Source organism: Pseudorasbora parva, chromosome 8 (assembly GCF_024679245.1).
Source record: "Pseudorasbora parva isolate DD20220531a chromosome 8, ASM2467924v1, whole genome shotgun sequence".
Lineage (NCBI taxonomy): Eukaryota > Metazoa > Chordata > Actinopteri > Cypriniformes > Gobionidae > Pseudorasbora > Pseudorasbora parva.
Window position 1 is genome coordinate 40,960,508 of NC_090179.1, and position 20,626 is coordinate 40,981,133.

The following is a 20,626-nucleotide window of genomic DNA, read 5'->3' on the forward strand; positions in this document are numbered from 1 at the left end:
CTCCAAGGTGTAGGAAGTACATTGAAGAAGAGATCTGGTTTATTTATTTCTCTGCTGCCGTAGAATTATCACCACAGCTTTTAAACGGGGAAATTACATATGAGGCGCCAGGTAGGATTTAAATCAAACTTCGCTTATCAATACATACATAACACACATGCATATACACCTATAAATTACTTGCATATACATGTATACTATTGGATGTTCAAAATACATATATGAAATACATGTGCACACTAATATGACATCCATACCAATACATATAATGTTAGTCATGAATGCATACACACTTGTGAATAATTTGCATATACATATAAAATTCATGCACACATAGATTTTGTCAGTTATAGTTTGCAAATATAGTACTCAAATATCATGATAATGAATGTCCTCTGCTGGATTCCTGCAGTGGAATGATCCATCAGTATAACATTAGTAAATATACAAGCTATACTTCTGGATTAAATTTGATTGAACTCCACAACACATGATTTGCTTTATCAATGCTTTTATTGATTAGAAGAGTGGTTCAGAGAAGGTACTGAGAAGAGATTACAACTTTTTTTCTTTTTTTATTAAGTAAATAAGGAGTAACTTTTTCTATATGCATATTTCAAAAATATTAAAAATCACCATTCCCACTTTGCATTAAAGTCTAGATAAGATCAGAAAGTGTACAATTAAAGTAACTGTAGCGCAGGATAACTGCATATGATCTCAGCCCATAACACAGATAGAGGCCATTGCGGATGAACAGGTTGCATCGTTCCAGCAATTGTTACCTGTAGGGTGGAGAAATTATATTAGTTATTCTGATCATTATCATCATGTTAGAATCAAAATAATAAAAAAAAATGACCCATTAAATGTTAGTGTATGATATGAAATAAGTATTCTCACGGGTCCAGCTGATCATCAGACAGTTCTCAACACGCTGGTTGTTAGGCTCTCGAGAGCACCAGCTGGCAAAGTTAAACGCAGTTCTATCAGTCCACAACCAACATCCTTCCTAGAGAGCAAAGACAGTGATCATAACAGTGCACGATTGTACTATGACTTCAGTAAGAAGCTAATTAACTAAGTCAGCTTTAAAGTGCCTTCATTAGAAATGTTGCATTAACTTTTTAAAGTTGTCTAACTTTTCAGTTTAGACAATCAAACACACAAATTAACTTACTTTTGCTACATCATTACCACCAATCCAGGTATTTGTGGAAAGAGAAGGCAACAGACCCAGCAGGAAATTATTTTCTGCTCTACTATGCACAGAAGCGAGATTCGCTCCTACATTTTGGCATTTTCTCTAAAAAAGACACAAAAAATATTGTAAAAAAACATTTTCATTAAGAATAAGCCACTATTTAGTCAATTTAAAACAAAGTCTACTCTGATTATATGCCTAGTATAATTTTTCTATTATTTATTTGCAGAAAATAATGGTATATTGTAAAAATAATAAAAATCTGTTAATTTTATATTGTCTTTTTACTACTGTAGTTTAGTAAAAAGTAGTTTTACTACTACTGTACTAATATTTAAATTAATCATTTGATTCAGTGCACTTATTGCTTACAAAATGTTTTTATAATGTACGTGTATTAAAAAAACCTGCATGTTATTACAGCTGTAATTAATTTCTGTAACTAGAACTGATGTTTAAACTGTAACTCTTCCCTTAAACCTACCCATACCACCAACACTGCCCTAACCTGACCCGTATCCCACCTCAACAGCAGCGAACGTTTTTTACAATACAGCATTAACACTATAATTGCACTGTACATTTATTTATTTGGTTATTTGTTTATTTGTTTATATGTTTATTTATTTATTTATTTATTTATTTATTTGTTTGTTTGTTTGTTTGTTTATTTATTTGATGTAGTTAGACACCTAATGCAAAGTGTGACCAAATCACCTAGTTGTAACTAACACATTTCCTGTGCAGTAACTAACATATTACCTGTGCTGTAACTAACACTTTACCTGTGCAGTAACTAACATATTACCTGTGCTGTAACTAACACATTACCTGTGCAGTAACTAACACATTACCTGTGCTGTAACTAACACATTACCTGTGCAGTAACTAACATATTACCTGTGCTGTAACTAACACATTACCTGTGCAGTGACTAACACATTACCTGTGCTGTAACTAACACATTACCTGTGCTGTAACTAACACATTACCTGTGCTGTAACTAACACATTACCTGTGCTGTAACTAACACATTACCTGTGCAGTAACTAACATACTACCTGTGCTGTAACTAACACATTACCTGTGCAGTGACTAACACATTACCTGTGCTGTAACTAACACATTACCTGTGCTGTAACTAACACATTACCTGTGCTGTAACTAACACATTACCTGTGCCGTAACTAACACATTACCTGTGCCGTAACTAACACATTACCTGTGCTGTAACTAACACATTACCTGTGCAGTGACTAACACATTACCTGTGCTGTAACTAACACATTACCTGTGCTGTAACTAACACATTACCTGTGCAGTAACTATCACATTACCTGTGCAGTAACTAACATTAAAGGGGGGGTGAAATGCTGTTTCATGCATACTGATCTTTTTACACTGTTAAAGACTTGGATTCCCATACTAAACATGGACAAAGTTTCAAAAGTTAAGGTGGACGTTTGATGGGAGTATTTCTTTGTCAAAAATACTACTTCCGGTTAGTCATAAGTTTCGGCAAGTTTTTTGCGATCATGCGTCCCCTTTGACGTTAATGGGGGCGGAATTTCCTTGTATGGGCCGTACGGACAATTCTACCGGAAGAGCGTGAGAGAGAGAGAGGGAGAGAGCGAAAGTAACAGGCTACGCCCATCAAAGCGCTGGCTCGTAGGCTGCTGCACAGGTGATGTCACCAAAAAAGTGCGTTTTTGGTTGCCAGACCAAGACAGTCCTGCACAGATTCCCCAAAAACCCCGCGTTAAGGCAACAGTGGATGTAATTTGCTTTTCCGGATCAGCAACTGAGTTGCGTGAATGTTTATATCTGTTCGCTGCATTTCGGTGGCGACTGTTTCATAAACAAGGCCCAGCTCGACGCCGGATTTTCCCGATCGCCTAATGCTGAAGGATGGAGCAGTCCCAACGATAAAGGTCCCAACGTTAGAACCGCAGGCTGTGAGTAAGACTGATTCAAATGTCTGTGTTTTTGCCTATGCTCATCAAGTAGCCCAAACATGATCACGTATAGTTAATTGATCAATGGAGCATGCGATGTGTAGTGCGTGTACATTTGTTTAGCTGGCCACTATATGTGTAACTTTATGTTTGTGTATTGTAAAAGCACTCCAAACAACAATACACAAAGAGTGGGGAAATATGTTGAACTAAATAAGCACGCTTCTTCATTCAAATGTGCTACTATTCCGTGTCTTTCTATGTAAACACTAACTTAGCCTGCCATGCAAAACCAGTCCGCTTACTAACGTCTACACAAACCACGCGTAAACACACAAACACACGTGCACAACTGCACTTCCCACATGTACACCTTCAAAGACAAAAATACGACGATATAATTCAAGTATAAATATGTAAATAACACAAGCCGCTAAGCATATTATATAGTTAGTGTATAACTTGTACCACATAGAGACGTCCTGCTCTAGTCGTTTTTGCTGCTGCTCCTGGTCAACTGCAGCCTCTGGGTCTGATTCCGGATCATAGATGTATGGCTGTATCTGATTAAAAGCCATATTTTTATTTTGAATAAAGTTTTTTTCCCGCTGTTAGGGATGACACAGCTTTACGACGCACTCGACTCAACACAATAGCAGCGCGCTGCTGCACACGTCATTATTTAGCTCCGCTCACACGATACGCCCCCACCCGCTCGGCTGTTTTCGGAAAGACTCGGAACAGCGCATCTTTCTTATATAATTATAAAAAAAATAAAGACTTTTCGGAGATATGCAGGATGCAATGCTACTCTATAGGTACTCAAGATTGACATGACACTGACTGAAACTGAGTGTTTCACCCCCCCTTTAACTGTGCTGTAACTAACACATTACCTGTGCTGTAACTAACATTAACTGTGCTGTAACTAACACATTACCTGTGCTGTAACTAACATTAACTGTGCTGTAACTAACACATTACCTGTGCTGTAACTAACATTAACTGTGCTGTAACTAACACATTACCTGTGCAGTAACTAACACATTACCTGTGCTGTAACTAACACATTACCTGTGCTGTAACTAACACATTACCTGTGCTGTAACTAACACATTACCTGTGCTGTAACTAACATTAACTGTGCTGTAACTAACACATTACCTGTGCAGTAACTAACACATTACCTGTGTAGTAACTAACACATTACCTGTGCAGTAACTAACACATTACCTGTGATGTAACTAACACATTACCTGCGGCATAACTAACATATTACTTGCGGCGTAACGAACACATTACCTGTGCTGTAACTAACACATTACCTGTGCTGTAACTAACACATTATCTGTGGCGTAACTAACACATTACCTGTGCTGTGACTAACACATTACCTGTGCTGTAACTAACACATTACCTGTGGCGTAACTAACACATTACCTGTGCTGTAACTAACACATTACCTGTGGCGTAACTAACACATAACCTGTGCAGTGACTAACATATTACCTGTGCTGTAACTAACACATTACCTGTGCTGTAACTAACACATTACCTGTGCTGTAACTAACTCAACACATTGCCTGTGCTGTAACTAACACAACACATTACCTGTGCAGTAACTAACACATTACCTGTACAGTAACTAACACATTACCTGTGCAGTAACTAACACATTACCTGTGCAGTAACTAACACATTACCTGTGCAGTAACTAACACATTACCTGTGATGTAACTAACACATTACCTGTGCTGTGACTAACACATTACCTGTGCTGTAACTAACACATTACCTGTGGCGTAACTAACACATTACCTGTGCTGTGACTAACACATTACCTGTGCTGTAACTAACACATTACCTGTGGCGTAACTAACACATAACCTGTGCAGTGACTAACATATTACCTGTGCAGTAACTAACACATTACCTGTGCAGTAACTAACACATTACCTGTGCAGTAACTAACACATTACCTGTGATGTAACTAACACATTACCTGTGATGTAACTAACACTTTACCTGTGCTGTAACTAACACATTACCTGTGCAGTAACTAACACATTACCTGTGCAGTAACTAACACATACCTGTGATGTACTACTCCCAACGTCGAGCTCAAAATTAATGTCAAAGTGGCAGGGGCCGTTTGAGGTCGCACGACAGATAGGTGAGCTCGATTATGAAGTGATACGATCCGATAGGAACGGGGCACGTCAAATATACCACCTCAACCTGCTAAAAAAATGGAATGAGGTGGAATCGGTGTTGTTGGCAACGGTGATCGGGGGAGAGGATGATCTCGGGCCAGAGGGCGAGCATTAAAGCGCAATCAGTCGCGTTGGCCCCTGGGGGAGATCATCTCTCACCGTTACAACTCACTGATTTATCGAAATTGCAGGCGGAGTTCGCTGACGTGTTCTCGCCCCTACCGGGACGTACCGACTTGATTCAGCACCATATCGAGACCGAGCCGGGCGTGGTAGTTCGCAGCCGGCCGTATCGCTTGCCTGAACACAAGAAAAAAGTAGTTCAGGAAGAATTAGGCGCAATGCTCGACATGGGAGTAATCGAGGAGTCCAACAGTGACTGGGCGAGCCCGATAGTTTTGGTTCCCAAAACAGACAGCTCGGTCAGGTTCTGTGTGGACTACCGCAAGGTGAACGCTGTGTCGAAATTCGACGCGTATCCAATGCCGCGGGTTGACGAGTTGCTTGATCGGTTAGGCACGGCTCGATTTTATTCGACACTGGACTTAACAAAGGGCTATTGGCAGATCCCCTTGTCTCCATTGTCCAAAGAAAAAACAGCTTTCACCACGCCGTTTGGATTACACCAATTTGTCACGCTTCCTTTCGGCTTGTTCGGGGCACCCGCAACCTTCCAGCGACTCATGGATAGGATTTTGCGTCCCCATGCTGCATATGCTGCTGCGTACCTGGATGACATAGTGATTTATAGTCACGATTGGCAGCGGCATATGCAGCATGTGAGGGCGGTCCTGAGGTCGCTGAGGGGAGCGGGGCTCACGGCCAATCCGAAGAAGTGTGGGGGGGGGGGCTGCAGGCCGGACGGCTCCCCGGCCTGAGTCGGGCGGTGGGGGTATGTGGCAAGGGGGGCGTGGTTCAGCGAGGTCTGCAGCGGGAGAGAGGGCCGCGGGACGAGCGGTAAGTGAGTGTGTTGGACGCAGATTAATAACACCTGTCTCTTGTTCCAGTAATGAGCGCGGAGACGGGATAAAACACCAGCGGAACCAGAGACCAGGGAGAGAGAGAGTCAGGACGGTTGTTGCCAAACCCATACAGAGACTGAGTTGCCGGAAGCCGGAAGTGCCGACCCGGAAGTGATCGCTATTGTTTTGAGTCTGAGAGAAGCCACACTATTGAGTGTGTTTGACTATTGAGTTACAAAATAAAAGAGCAACAACCGTCTAGCCGACCCCCGTGTCCTCTTCCTTCCTCACATTCACGAACTTTGCTACACTGTGCAGTAACTAACACATTACCTGTGCAGTAACTAACACATTACCTGTGCAGTAACTAACACATTACCTGTGCAGTAACTAACACATTACCTGTGATGTAACTAACACATTACCTGTGCTGTAACTAACACATTACCTGTGCTGTAACTAACACATTACCTGTGCAGTAACTAACACATTACCTGTGATGTAACTAACACATTACCTGTGCAGTAACTAACACATTACCTGTGCTGTAACTAACTCAACACATTACCTGTGCTGTAACTAACACATTACCTGTGCAGTTACTAACACATTACTTGTGTTGTAACTAACTCAACACATTGCCTGTGCTGTAACTAACACAACACATTACCTGTGCAGTAACTAACACATTACCTGTACAGTAACTAACACATTACCTGTGATGTAACTAACACATTACCTGTGATGTAACTAACACTTTACCTGTGCTGTAACTAACACATTACCTGAGCAGTAACTAACACATTACCTGTGCAGTAACTTACACATACCTGTGATGTAACTAACACATTACCTGTGCAGTAACTAACACATTACCTGTGCTGTAACTAACTCAACACATTACCTGTGCTGTAACTAACTCAACACATTACCTGTGCTGTAACTAACACATTACCTGTGCTGTAACTAACAAATTACCTGTGCAGTAACTAACACATTACCTGTGCTGTAACTAACACATTACCTGTGCAGTAACTAACACATTACCTGTGCTGTAACTAACACGACACATTACCTGTGCTGTAACTAACACATCACCTGTGCAGTTACTAACACATTACCTGTGCTGTAACTAACACATCACATGTGCAGTTACTAACACATTACCTGTGTTGTAACTAACTCAACACATTGCCTGTGCTGTAACTAACACAACACATTACCTGTGCAGTAACTAACACATTACCTGTACAGTAACTAACACATTACCTGTGCTGTAACTAACACATTACCTGTGCTGTAACTAACACATTACCTGTGCAGTAACTAACACATTACCTGTGCTGTAACTAACAAATTACCTGTGGCGTAACTAACACATTACCTGTGCTGTGACTAGCACATTACCTGTGCAGTGACTAACACATAACCTGTGCTGTAACTAACACATTACCTGTGCAGTAACTAACACATTACCTGTGCAGTAACTAACACATTACCTGTGATGTAACTAACACATTACCTGTGATGTAACTAACACATTACCTGTGCTGTAACTAACACATTACCTGTGCAGTAACTAACACATTACCTGTGATGTAACTAACACATTACCTGTGCAGTAACTAACACATTACCTGTGCTGTAACTAACTCAACACATTACCTGTGCTGTAACTAACACATTACCTGTGCAGTTACTAACACATTACCTGTGTTGTAACTAACTCAACACATTGCCTGTGCTGTAACTAACACAACACATTACCTGTGCAGTAACTAACACATTACCTGTACAGTAACTAACACATTACCTGTGCTGTAACTAACACATTACCTGTGCAGTAACTAACACACTACCTGTGCTGTAACTAACACTTTACCTGTGCTGTAACTAACACATTACCTGTGCTGTAACTAACACATTACCTGTGCAGTAACTAACACACTACCTGTGCTGTAACTAACACTTTACCTGTGCTGTAACTAACACATTACCTGTGCTGTAACTAACACATTACCTGTGCAGTAACTAACACATTACCTGTGCTGTAACTAACACATTACCTGTGCTGTAACTAACACATTACCTGTGCAGTTACTAACACATGACCTGTGTTGTAACTAACTCAACACATTGCCTGTGCTGTAACTAACACAACACATTACCTGTGCAGTAACTAACACATTATCTGTACAGTAACTAACACATTACCTGTGCTGTAACTAGCACATTACCTGTGCAGTAACTAACACACTACCTGTGCTGTAACTAACACTTTACCTGTGCTGTAACTAACACATTACCTGTGCTGTAACTAACACATTACCTGTGCTGTAACTAACACATTACCTGTGCAGTAACTAACACATTACCTGTGCTGTAACTAACACATTACCTGTGCAGTTACTAACACATTACCTGTGTTGTAACTAACTCAACACATTGCCTGTGCTGTAACTAACACAACACATTACCTGTGCAGTAACTAACACATTACCTGTACAGTAACTAACACATTACCTGTGCTGTAACTAACACATTACCTGTGCTGTAACTAACACATTACCTGTGCAGTAACTAACACACTACCTGTGCTGTAACTAACACTTTACCTGTGCTGTAACTAACACATTACCTGTGCTGTAACTAACACATTACCTGTGATGTAACTAACACATTACCTGTGCAGTAACTAACACATTACCTGTGCTGTAACTAACTCAACACATTACCTGTGCTGTAACTAACACATTACCTGTGCAGTTACTAACACATTACCTGTGTTGTAACTAACTCAACACATTGCCTGTGCTGTAACTAACACAACACATTACCTGTGCAGTAACTAACACATTACCTGTACAGTAACTAACACATTACCTGTGCTGTAACTAACACATTACCTGTGCAGTAACTAACACACTACCTGTGCTGTAACTAACACTTTACCTGTGCTGTAACTAACACATTACCTGTGCTGTAACTAACACATTACCTGTGCAGTAACTAACACACTACCTGTGCTGTAACTAACACTTTACCTGTGCTGTAACTAACACATTACCTGTGCTGTAACTAACACATTACCTGTGCTGTAACTAACACATTACCTGTGCAGTAACTAACACATTACCTGTGCTGTAACTAACACATTACCTGTGCTGTAACTAACACATTACCTGTGCAGTTACTAACACATGACCTGTGTTGTAACTAACTCAACACATTGCCTGTGCTGTAACTAACACAACACATTACCTGTGCAGTAACTAACACATTATCTGTACAGTAACTAACACATTACCTGTGCTGTAACTAGCACATTACCTGTGCAGTAACTAACACACTACCTGTGCTGTAACTAACACTTTACCTGTGCTGTAACTAACACATTACCTGTGCTGTAACTAACACATTACCTGTGCTGTAACTAACACATTACCTGTGCTGTAACTAACACATTACCTGTGCAGTAACTAACACATTACCTGTGCTGTAACTAACACATTACCTGTGCAGTTACTAACACATTACCTGTGTTGTAACTAACTCAACACATTACCTGTGCAGTTACTAACACATTACCTGTGTTGTAACTAACTCAACACATTGCCTGTGCTGTAACTAACACAACACATTACCTGTGCAGTAACTAACACATTACCTGTACAGTAACTAACACATTACCTGTGCTGTAACTAACACATTACCTGTGCTGTAACTAACACATTACCTGTGCAGTAACTAACACACTACCTGTGCTGTAACTAACACTTTACCTGTGCTGTAACTAACACATTACCTGTACTGTAACTAACACATTACCTGTGCAGTAACTAACACACTACCTGTGCTGTAACTAACACTTTACCTGTGCTGTAACTAACACATTACCTGTGCAGTAACTAACACATTACCTGTGCAATGTGCTGTAACCAACACATTACCTGTGCTGTAACTAACACATTACCTGTGCTGTAAACCAGTTAACCCTCTGAGGGAAGAACTTGTAGCACCGGAGTCCAAACTTTGCCCATCCACGGGGGCATGCTTTACCTAAATGAATTGCATCCAGTGCATAAATGTTAAGGCTTTTGTAACATTCATAGCAACAACAACAAAAAAAGATTTTGTAAAAAGTACTTTATTATTATTAAAGGTCCCATTCTTTGCGATTCCATCTTTCAAACTTTAGTTAGTGTGTAATGTTGCTGTTAGAGCATAAATAATACCTGAAAAATTATAAAGCTCAAAGTTCAATGCCAAGCGAAATATTTTATTTAACAGAAGTTCCCTTTCAAAGCCTACAGCGAACGGCCGGTTTGAACTACACCGCTGCACTTCCTGCTTTAATGACGCAACTAAAACCGTTTGTTGACGAACCCTCCGCCCACAAGAACACGCAAATTCCGGGACGTGGTTCTTTTGCTCTCGCAGGTCGAGAATAGGAAGCGTTGTTTTTGTAGAGTGTGTTTGTCGCCATGCCATTGAAACGCTTCTATTTTCATCCTGGAGTCATATCACCTTTGTTTGGCCTTCCCACGGACACTGTACGTAGAGATCAGTGGCTACAGTTTATGGTTAACTCGGTTCCGGAAAATTATAATCACAATTTAAAACTATGTGCAGCACATTTTGCTGAGGAATGCTTCCTCAATCTCAATCAGTTTAATGCCGGATTCGCAGAAAGATTATTCTTAAAAGATGACGCAGTTCCCTCTTTGTTCTTTATGGACCACAACCGGTAAGTGTATTTTATTATTTAAGTCGGTCCGTTTAACAGTTTATGTAACTCATGACACAAAGTTTAACGCTGTTTAGCTTTGTTAACTAACGTTAGATGGTAATTGAAACTAATCCGAAAAACGTAGCATATAAAAGTGTAGTAATTTATTCAGACACCATCGATTGTTGGTGTTTGTAATGATCAGTTTAAACTACTGAATAGACAGCTTACCATTCTGAAACATCCAGCAAAAGTATTTCCTGAGCAGGTTGTAATCGATCCTCTTCGATATTCTCCGGGTCTGATTCCGACTCAAATTGATAAGGCAATATAGATATTTTTGCAATAACATTGAGCACGCGTATCGTATCTACCCGTTATGATAAGAGGCGGGACCTTTCCAGGCAACATGCTAAGCTGCTGTCCAATCACAGCGTGGGAAGCGCTGGCCTAATCAGAACTCATTACGTATTTCTGAAGGAGGGACTTCATAGAACAAGGAGATCATCAGGCCGTTTTTAGGACAGAGGAAACAGCGGTATACAGATAAGTAAATTGTGTGAAAAATACTGGGTTTTTTTTACATGCGTAACATGAACTCATGTTATATTGCACACTGTAAACATAATCAAAGCTTCAAAAACACGCGAAGAATGGGACCTTTAATATACTTATTGTATGTTTGTGTGATTGTCTAAATTATGTGTGTTATGAAATTGTAAATTCCTCATTAATCATGCAAATATTAGTAAAGGGAATATTGTATGGTTCAAAATGTTTTTAAAGGAAATAGCGAGGGTTTTTACAAATAAATGTCTTACCTGTATTCCCCATGGAGAAGATAACAAAAAGAAGCAGAAAAGTTCTCAGCATTTCCATGATGAACCTGAAATTAACGAGCAGGAAAAGTTAAATATCTGTCCTCTGGATTTTCAATGTATTTAAAGACAGTTGTGAAAAGTTGTGAAATGTTACTCAGTCGGTTTTTGTTCCAACAACTCACCTTGGTTTGTTTGTTGCCTTAAGAATCTCAGAGGAAGATTGGGTGAAGTTTCAGAAGCAGCCCTGCTTTTATATGCTACTCAATGTCAAGTGTGTATATTCTAAGGTATGAGGAGGAAATGTGATCGTTTGACATATAGACTTTTGTACACATGAAATGAATTACAAATATTGTAGAATGTGAAGAGATGAGGCTGTAGAAATGTAAATGTTAGTTTAACTATATATTTACTTTGAAGTATTTTAAATATTCATAGTCAAGTTAAATATTAGTCGTACGAGACATTTCCCCATTAAATATTTTTAAAAAAAAGAAAGTCCCTCACTACCTACTTGCAAAAGTATAAAAAATTCTTTATTTGCTGCAACGTTTTGATCTCATGACCTTCATCTGGCCTACTTCATATACAAAGCACACAGTTAGCTAACAGTGTATTATTGATCAATATAAGATAAATTAAGGCACAGAAAATGGGCTGTGTGAAATAAGAATACATTGTTGTCAACAATGATTAGGGTATATAGAATTGAGCATGTGTGCATGCTAGGGCTGGGATAAACGATTATTTTTAAACGATTAATCTAGCGATTATTTTTTACGATGCATCGGTTAATCTAACGATTCATTTTTCCTGTCCGATTCGGTTACGATTCGATTCGATTATCGATTATCTCCCCATTAATTGCCTAATAGCAATTTATACATGTTGATTTAATTATCTGAATGAAAAAAACGAATTCCTTAACATTGCAATATATGTTTATTGCTCTTAAAATCCCAAAGTAAAAGACTATACAAGAACAATGTATTCAATAAAATCATAACAAAATACACACACACACACACACACACACACACACACACACACACACACACACAAACACACACGCCCTATTTTGAAGTTACTGCACTCTGCCTTTGTATTGTCTGCAAAAAATGTGGAGTCATGCCAAGGCAAAAGGCAGTAACTTCCATATTATCAATATTTGGTTGCTGATCACCTTTTACAAAATCAATATAGTAACACCTGTATAAAATCTAATGATCATGGCATTTATTTTGGATGATTTACAATTAATTATAGCCATCTTCTTATTACCATCATGTGCTTTGGTTGCATTCTGATGCCATTATTAAGGACACAATACGTCTTGTAAAGAGTATCTTCATTGGTGTGCAGCAAAACTTACAGGTTGATAGGTGACACTGAATTATATGAACAAGATAAGATTACTTCTAATGAGTAAACATTTGCATATATAATGCAAAGATATAAAAAATAGAACAAATAACAAATCATGTAAAAATGCATGTGATTGGAATAAGATAAATAGCAAATAGTGCCGCTGGTTAATCAAGGGTTAAGTTTGGCTATCACACTTTAATGACAGCACTGACTGGATCGGATTGCCCATTCATAGGAGTAACAGAGTAATTATTTATTGCAATATGTTTTTAATGTTTTTATCTAGTAAAAAAAAAATGATACAATAGGCTACATAGCTTAATTACTTTTACATCTTTGAATGAAAATCGCCTATAGCCTAAAAGGACAACTTTTAGATTGATGTGAACGACAAGTAGGAATAATTCTCAGAATGCTTGTGGATTAAACATCTCCGATGACGTTCATTGCCATGGATTTTATCGGGTTTACAAGAAAAGGTAGGATATATGGATATAATTGCGAACTGTTACTACTGATTGTATGCGTGAGCTCACGCTGTCACGGCATTCCAGTGCACACACTCGTGCAGTGGGCAGCCCCAAACTGCCTGACAGCGCGCTGAGTGAATATTCTGCTTTATTCAAACATGTATGACAGTACACAGGCTACACCGTAACTTAAACGCGGCAAACTTTTTAATAGACAGTAAAACAAAGGCGGGACACCATAACTGGATGTCGGTACCGTAACTTAATTTAAACATCTGTCTTCCTGTGTGCAGAATATTGTTTATGTAGCAGTGACAAAACGCGTGCCTGCGCACCTGTGTATAAGAGCGCTTGCTCCGTGCGCGCCGCGCGCCAAACGGCAAGCCTTGCACTTCTGAAAGTCTGAGGAGCCACTCGTGTTGCTATACCATAGATATACATAATAAATAATATACTTAATTACATAATATACTTTATTATGTATATCTATGGTTGCTACTACTCTCCGGCGCCACCATCTTTATTTTGAGTCTGACGAATCGACGCGCATATTTTGCGTCGACGTATTTTTTGCGTCGACGTCATCGATGACATCGACGCGTTGTCCCAGCCCTAGTGCATGCTGAAGTCCTCGCAGGAGTTGGAGTCGTCTCTTCACAGGTGATGGTCATCTGAAGTCCTCGCAGGAGTTGGAGTTGTCTCTTCACAGGTGATGGTCATCTGAAGTCCTCGCAGGAGTTGGAGTCATCTCTTCACAGGAGATGGTCATCTGAAGTCCTCGCAGGAGTTGGAGTCGTCTCTTCACAGGTGATGGTCATCTGAAGTCCTTGCAGGAGTTGGAGTCGTCTCTTCACAGGTTATGGTCATCTGAAGTCCTCGCAGGAGTTGGAGTCGTCTCTTCACAGGTGGTGGTCACCTGAAGTCCTCGCAGGAGTTGGAGCCGTCTCTTCACAGGTGTTGGTCATCTGAAGTCCTCACAGGAGTTGGAGTCGTCTCTTCACAGGTGGTGGTCACCTGAAGTCCTCGCAGGAGTTGGAGTCATCTCTTCACAGGTGATGGTCATCTGAAGTCTTCACAGGAGTTGGAGTCATCTCTTCACAGGTGATGGTCATCTGAAGTCTTCACAGGAGTTGGAGTCGTCTCTTCACAGGTGATGGCCATCTGAAGTCCTCTCAGGAGTTGGAGTTGTCTCTTCACAGGTGATGGTCATCTGAAGTCCTCACAGGAGTTGGAGTTGTCTCTTCACAGGTGATGTTTTTTTTTAGATTTTTCCCTGTTTAAATAGAAAAACTGGTAACATTCTGATAGATATTATCTAAACCACTTTAATGCTTGTTCCTGAATACCAGTGTAAATTTGTAGACGTTCTATGAGTATTTAATGAATTATGACATTGAATGCGACACTAAGATCAAGATAAAATAGTATGGAGACGCAGCCTTGGTCAGCAGCTAGATGTAAATCATTTGTCATTTTAGCAAGCACTGTGCTATGATGGGGCCTGAATCCACACAGAAATGTTTCAGAGATATCCTTTTCTTGCTAGTATGAGCACAATTGAGCAGACACAACAGTTTTTTTTTTTTTTTTTGTATTTTAGACAGATATGGAAGCTTTGAAATGGGTCTGTAATTTGTTAATTTATTTGAATCTGGTTGAATGGCATCCGTTGTCAGTTTTGTGGCTTGAACGACGTTAAGCAATAACACCATTGTGGATAGTTCAATGAGTTTCCAATCTCTCTTCCTATCAACACATGCCCCATCCCCACGCAGACAGAGTGGCCTAGATTATGAGGACTCATTCCAATACACAGACAGTCTCCTCGTTTTCCATGTAATTAAACTTTTCCAGAATGTATATGATATACTCCATTGTGTATGCTTGGACCCTAATGCCTAGTTCACACTACAGGATTTTAAACGTTGGCAGATCGCTGTGCTGTTCAGACTACGACTTGCTAATGTGTCTTGAAGTCATTGTGGTGTTCACACTACATGACACTATGTACATTTTCCACAACAGGGATACACACTATACAAACTGACAACAACTCTTTTACCCAACAACTATATCCGGCTCCCAAACTACGTCACAAAAACACTCACAAGTATCACACATGATACGAAATGACTCGCGAAACAGTAGTTCTTTTAAAAATGGACGCTGAAACAAAATTAGCGGTGTAAGTGGTTTGCGCAATGAACTATTCTGAACCCTAAAAAGGGGGAAAAAAGAATATGGGTAAGCAGACGTTGGCAGCAGGTGTTGTCTGTGCTATAGAGTTGGAAGTGAGTAAAACATGTTGATAATGAAAAAATTAGCTGTCTGCTCCAGTTGTGAGATGGAAAAGAGTCACGTGTTCGTGTTTTAAATAATTTTGGTTTAAGTTATTTGATGCTATAAAAACGATACCCAGATAGCAGACAAACACTGAATCAACATTAACATGTTAATACATCGACTGAAATATCATTGAGATTTAACATTGTTTTTTCATCAGAAATTTGTCACTTTTCTCGAGGTGGCAAGAACAAAAAAAAAGTTCTTTCTGGCCAGTACATTCCATACTTCACGAGAAAAGCAGGTGCCGATCATCTGCGTTTCTCCGCATTAACCACGCCCACTTTAAATGTTTCACCATCCTCACAATAGTTCTCGGACACCTGCAAGAAAAAAGCTCTGCTCAGGCCATGTGTCGAGAACAAGCTGTGAGAACTCTCAAACCAGGGCTGCGAGAACTAAATGACGTTGTTGTGTTCTCGCAGCCCTGGGAGCGAGAACCTTTTTCTCTGTTCTTGCGGAGTATGTTGTAGCCTTTAAACAGTGGTGGGCCGTCAGGGCCAGCAGGGCCTTCTCTGCTGGCCCTGTCAAAATCATATATATATATGAGTTACGATTATATTTCCAGAAAGAATGTATGTATTTTTGGTGTATTTTCCATATGTCATCATCTAAACGCATCACAGCTCCGAGGACCAGCACTAGTAGAATAGCTTGCCTTCCATTGAAGCTGCTATTTTCCATTGGACCATAGCTTTGACTGACGTGGGTCATTAGCCAATCAAAATTTGATGTGTAGTGATAGAACGGCCCAGAGGCCCAGCGATGTGTCAGTGTGCTACCCCCTGCTGATGTCATCAGCCGTCTGAACTTTTCGCGGGTTGTGAGAATTCTGTGTGAAATAAACTATGGCCGCCGCGGATGACAGGCTACTGATCGATCCTGATGTCAAGCCGGTAATGTTAGCTAACAAGCAGTGTTTTTTCTGTTTATTTGGATGTTCTGTTGGTCCGTATTTTTGGTCCACATCGTTTAAGAGTATTTGTGCCAGCTGATTTTGATTCTTTTCACCCCTAGCCTAAACGGCGACACGTGAGTGCAGTATCATCAATAAATAGTCAAATTGCCTTTTTGTCTGGCGTGTACTTTTTGCTTGTCCCCTTCCCAACGAACACTATGAAAGCAAAGTTCGTAGTAGTATTGCGTACAGTGCATTATTGTATTTTGTGTGTGTGTGTGTGTGTGTGTGTGTGTGTGTGTGTGTGTGTGTGTGTGTGTGTGTGTGTGGTTATGACACATAGGAGAGGGTGAAATATGAGGACATTGGCCATGTCCCCACTTTTCAAAATGCTTATAAATCATACAGGATGAGGTTTTTTTTAGAAAGTAAAAATGCAGAATGTTTCCTGTGATGGGTAGGTTTAGGGGCAGGGGCAGTGTAGGGGGATAGAAAATACGGTTTGTACGGTATAAAAACCATTGCGCCTATGGAATGTCCCCATATGTCACAAAAACAAACGTGTGCGTGTGGGTGTGTGTGTGTGTTATGGCGACGGCGTGGGGCTTGTTGATCGTGTGTGTGTGTGTGTGTGTGTGTGTGTGTGTGTGTGTGTGTGTGTGTGTTATGGCGTGGGGCGTGTTGATCGTTAGTGAAGGCCCTGACTGAAACCCCACGGTACGCTACTGCCTTTAAAGACTAAATTGTAATGATGTAATTGTGGTCGGCCCTCGTTCAGGTATCGCACAGCTGAAGCAGAGTTATGAACTGATTGTATTTCCCCTCACCACACCAATAGGACCATTTTGAACTCGCGCATGGGGGATGGGAGATAACACTCAGCTTGCAGGGAGAGCTCAGCTCAGCTACAGGATTATTTAAACGGAGCTATGGTGAGCAATGTAAGTCTTTTAACTTCTCAAATTAATTTCTATGAAAGTTAAGCTTGTAAAGGCATGAACTGAAAAGCGACAGACTGAACTCGCGTTGTGAATGTATGCCGCGAGTGTAGTCGCAAATTACCTCAGCTCTCATCACTCGTGCAGTTAGTGCTCAGTGCTGTGATACTCGCGCGGTGACTCACTCATTATATTTAACAGACAAGTTCAGTTTTTAATTGTAGTGTCTTCTCTAACTCAGTCACTGTAATCAAGTTGGTGGCGTTGGGGAATGGCACAGGGCAGCGAAGCATTCTGGGAATTGTAGTCTTTCATTCCCATGGGACAAAATACATTTTCTGTCTTTTCTCAGTCAAGAAAGCACCAAATTCAAAAATAATTTCACATTTCTACTGCATTGATGACCCAGTTTAAATACAGATTCATCTTCCCAGCGCTGAAGTACCCCTTTAAACATGACAAATAATTTGTCTTGTTTGCATCTAATCGGCGATCTTTGGTCCAATTAATCTGTTGTTGCCTACAAAATCATTCTGACTGAGGGCAAAGTGACGTTTCATAACTTTATATTTTATTTAAATATGCAGTGAAGATCATGCAGGTAGTGCATTGGCTGAACCACATGTGTGGCTGTTAATGCTTAATATATCTTTTTTTAAAAATGAAAAGAGGCAGAGTGCTGTTTTAGGACATATTTCACCTGGAGCCCCTTTAATGCGGAGCCCCTAAAATAGGAGCCCCTATTTCGCTTAATTAATTTAAATGCTCGGTTTCTACGGAATCATTTCTACGAATGAATTCAAAATGTTCTTGCGTCAAACTAGCGGTAGATGCGATTTTGACGAACAATTCGCGTTTGGTGTGAACACAGCGTTAGAATGTTAGTTAAAGTACTCAATGATACTATATGAAAGCTTTTAGCAAGATCTGAACATTAAAGTGGCTAAGGTTTGGGAGCGGCATCAATGACAATCAAACGTGGATGCAATGGTTATAATAAACAATACTACGAATACATATGACTAAACAAATAATACATATGTACAGAATAATGAAAAGTAACGAAAGACAGCAGGTAAGTAACACAATGGAAGTGCTTGAGGTAAGTATACAGGTAAGTCCTAATATAAACAAGACCGGTTAGTGACTGTGTGTGGGGCTTAATGCTGCCTGCACATGCTATCGGAAGTTTCCTACTTACCACTTTACAGGGGCCTGTTCTTCGTACGTGGCTAACTCAGTTTTCTGGATTTTATTGTTGAAGATTTTGCATGATCTCAGATTGTTTGGTTATTCGAAGCTCATCCTGGACTTGCTGTCATAGCAACAGATCCGTAAGCTTAAACCTGCTCGGGAGCAGCTTATTTCATGTAAACAGGATTAGACTGCATCTTGAGGTGATACTTAAAATCTGTCCCAGCCACTGCTACTATATCACAACAGTTTATTACTGAACCAGGGGCAAAAATAATTTAAACTAATAATAAATATAAAAGTTTATTTGAAAATAATATTTTAATGTTTTTGTAAAATGTGCGTATAGTAGCTACTATAGACACAGTCACTTGATTGAGAGATTTATTTGTGAATTGTGATGGAATAATTACTTTATAGATGTATTGGATTCAGTGTTGAAAAGACAAACATTGAATCAATGCTGATGTTAATTCTCCACTGGTAAGCCTTATGGTCAATCTATCTGTCCCATCATGCAACATGTTAAAGCAAATCCAAATAATTTGGGTACATTTGTGTGAATGTGAGCACATTCATTATCCTCAAATACGATGAGTCCGCCAACGAGTGTGTGGATTAACAAAGAACTTTTACCAAAAAATTAATACGAGTTTCCGAGGTAAAAATTGCACAGGAACGCCCTCTGATGTCGTGTTTACCACTGGGTAGTTCAGAAATAATTTTCATACCAAAGTTCCTGAGATAAGTGTGGCATAACCGTTAAAAATGGCAGATTGGAGATGAATATCTGGTGTTTTATTCTTTTCTTTTTTAACCACAACAGTTTCATTGTCTTGTCGTTAAAGTAGTACATATTTACATAACTTAATAATCATTTGAAGCATATTGTGTATTTTAAACTCGCATGTAAAATTGCATTTCGAAAATTGCATGTGGTGGATTCCAGAATAGGGAGCAAGCTGACTAACTAGATAGTGTGGTAAAAGTAGCTATACAATAGGATGTATGGCTGAAAACTATTACCATTTTAGTCTTTAAGCAGCCTTTATTGTCTTCATTGTGCCTTTCTTGTGAATGTGATTATAAACAATATGCTTTCGTGTTGTGCTGCTATGTTTTTCAGTGATTCTATAATTTTCTGGGACCGGGAAATGACTGAAATGGTTATAGTGTTAAAATAAAATTTTCCTAAGATGTACAAAAGTATGAACCTAGCGTCCTCCATTATTTCTGACAACAAAGCACCTGAACACAACAAGCTCATAATCACGACTTCTGGGGCCCGTTCTTCGTATCTCGCTTAATACATCTGAGATGATTTGACAGATCCCAGATCTTCTAATCGTGATCAAATACGATTAGTCAAGATCAAATTACCTGCATCTCATGCACTGCATCAAGCCACTCCCATATTATCCATCATCACTCAAATGAATGCACGACGATGAACATTTTTTATGTTATAGTAAACATGTGTATGGCTGTCTTCTTAAAAAAGTCCCACAAAGCACCGTGAAAACCAGGGATG

The 20,626-nt window shown here is 39.7% G+C and overlaps 1 protein-coding gene across 1 annotated transcript; it reads right to left on the bottom strand.

Annotated features, from left to right (window-relative positions):
* Positions 1-494: 494 nt before the first annotated feature.
* LOC137084814 (type-2 ice-structuring protein-like) lies at positions 495-12,146 on the bottom strand. Its single transcript, XM_067451286.1, has 6 exons — positions 12,067-12,146; positions 11,885-11,949; positions 10,308-10,393; positions 1,181-1,306; positions 904-1,012; positions 495-785 (listed from the first exon to the last, which is right to left on the bottom strand). The coding sequence occupies exons 2-6, from the start codon at positions 11,940-11,942 to the stop codon at positions 721-723; spliced, it is 444 nt and encodes a 147-aa protein (XP_067307387.1). The 5' UTR covers positions 11,943-11,949; positions 12,067-12,146; the 3' UTR covers positions 495-720.
* Between the last annotated feature and the right edge of the window lie 8,480 nt (positions 12,147-20,626).

What these genes read in the sequence shown, in the direction of transcription:
- LOC137084814 (XM_067451286.1), bottom strand. Translation starts at nt 11,942, where the DNA reads ATGGAAATGCTGAGAACTTTTCTGCTTCTTTTTGTTATCTTCTCCATG. An exon ending in CTTCTCCATGGGGAATACAG is followed by an intron (nt 10,394 to 11,884) that starts GTAAGACATTTA and finishes CAATTCATTTAG; the next exon opens with GTAAAGCATGCCCCCGTGGA. An exon ending in TTAACTGGTTTACAGCACAG is followed by an intron (nt 1,307 to 10,307) that starts GTAATGTGTTAG and finishes TGTCTTTTTTAG; the next exon opens with AGAAAATGCCAAAATGTAGG.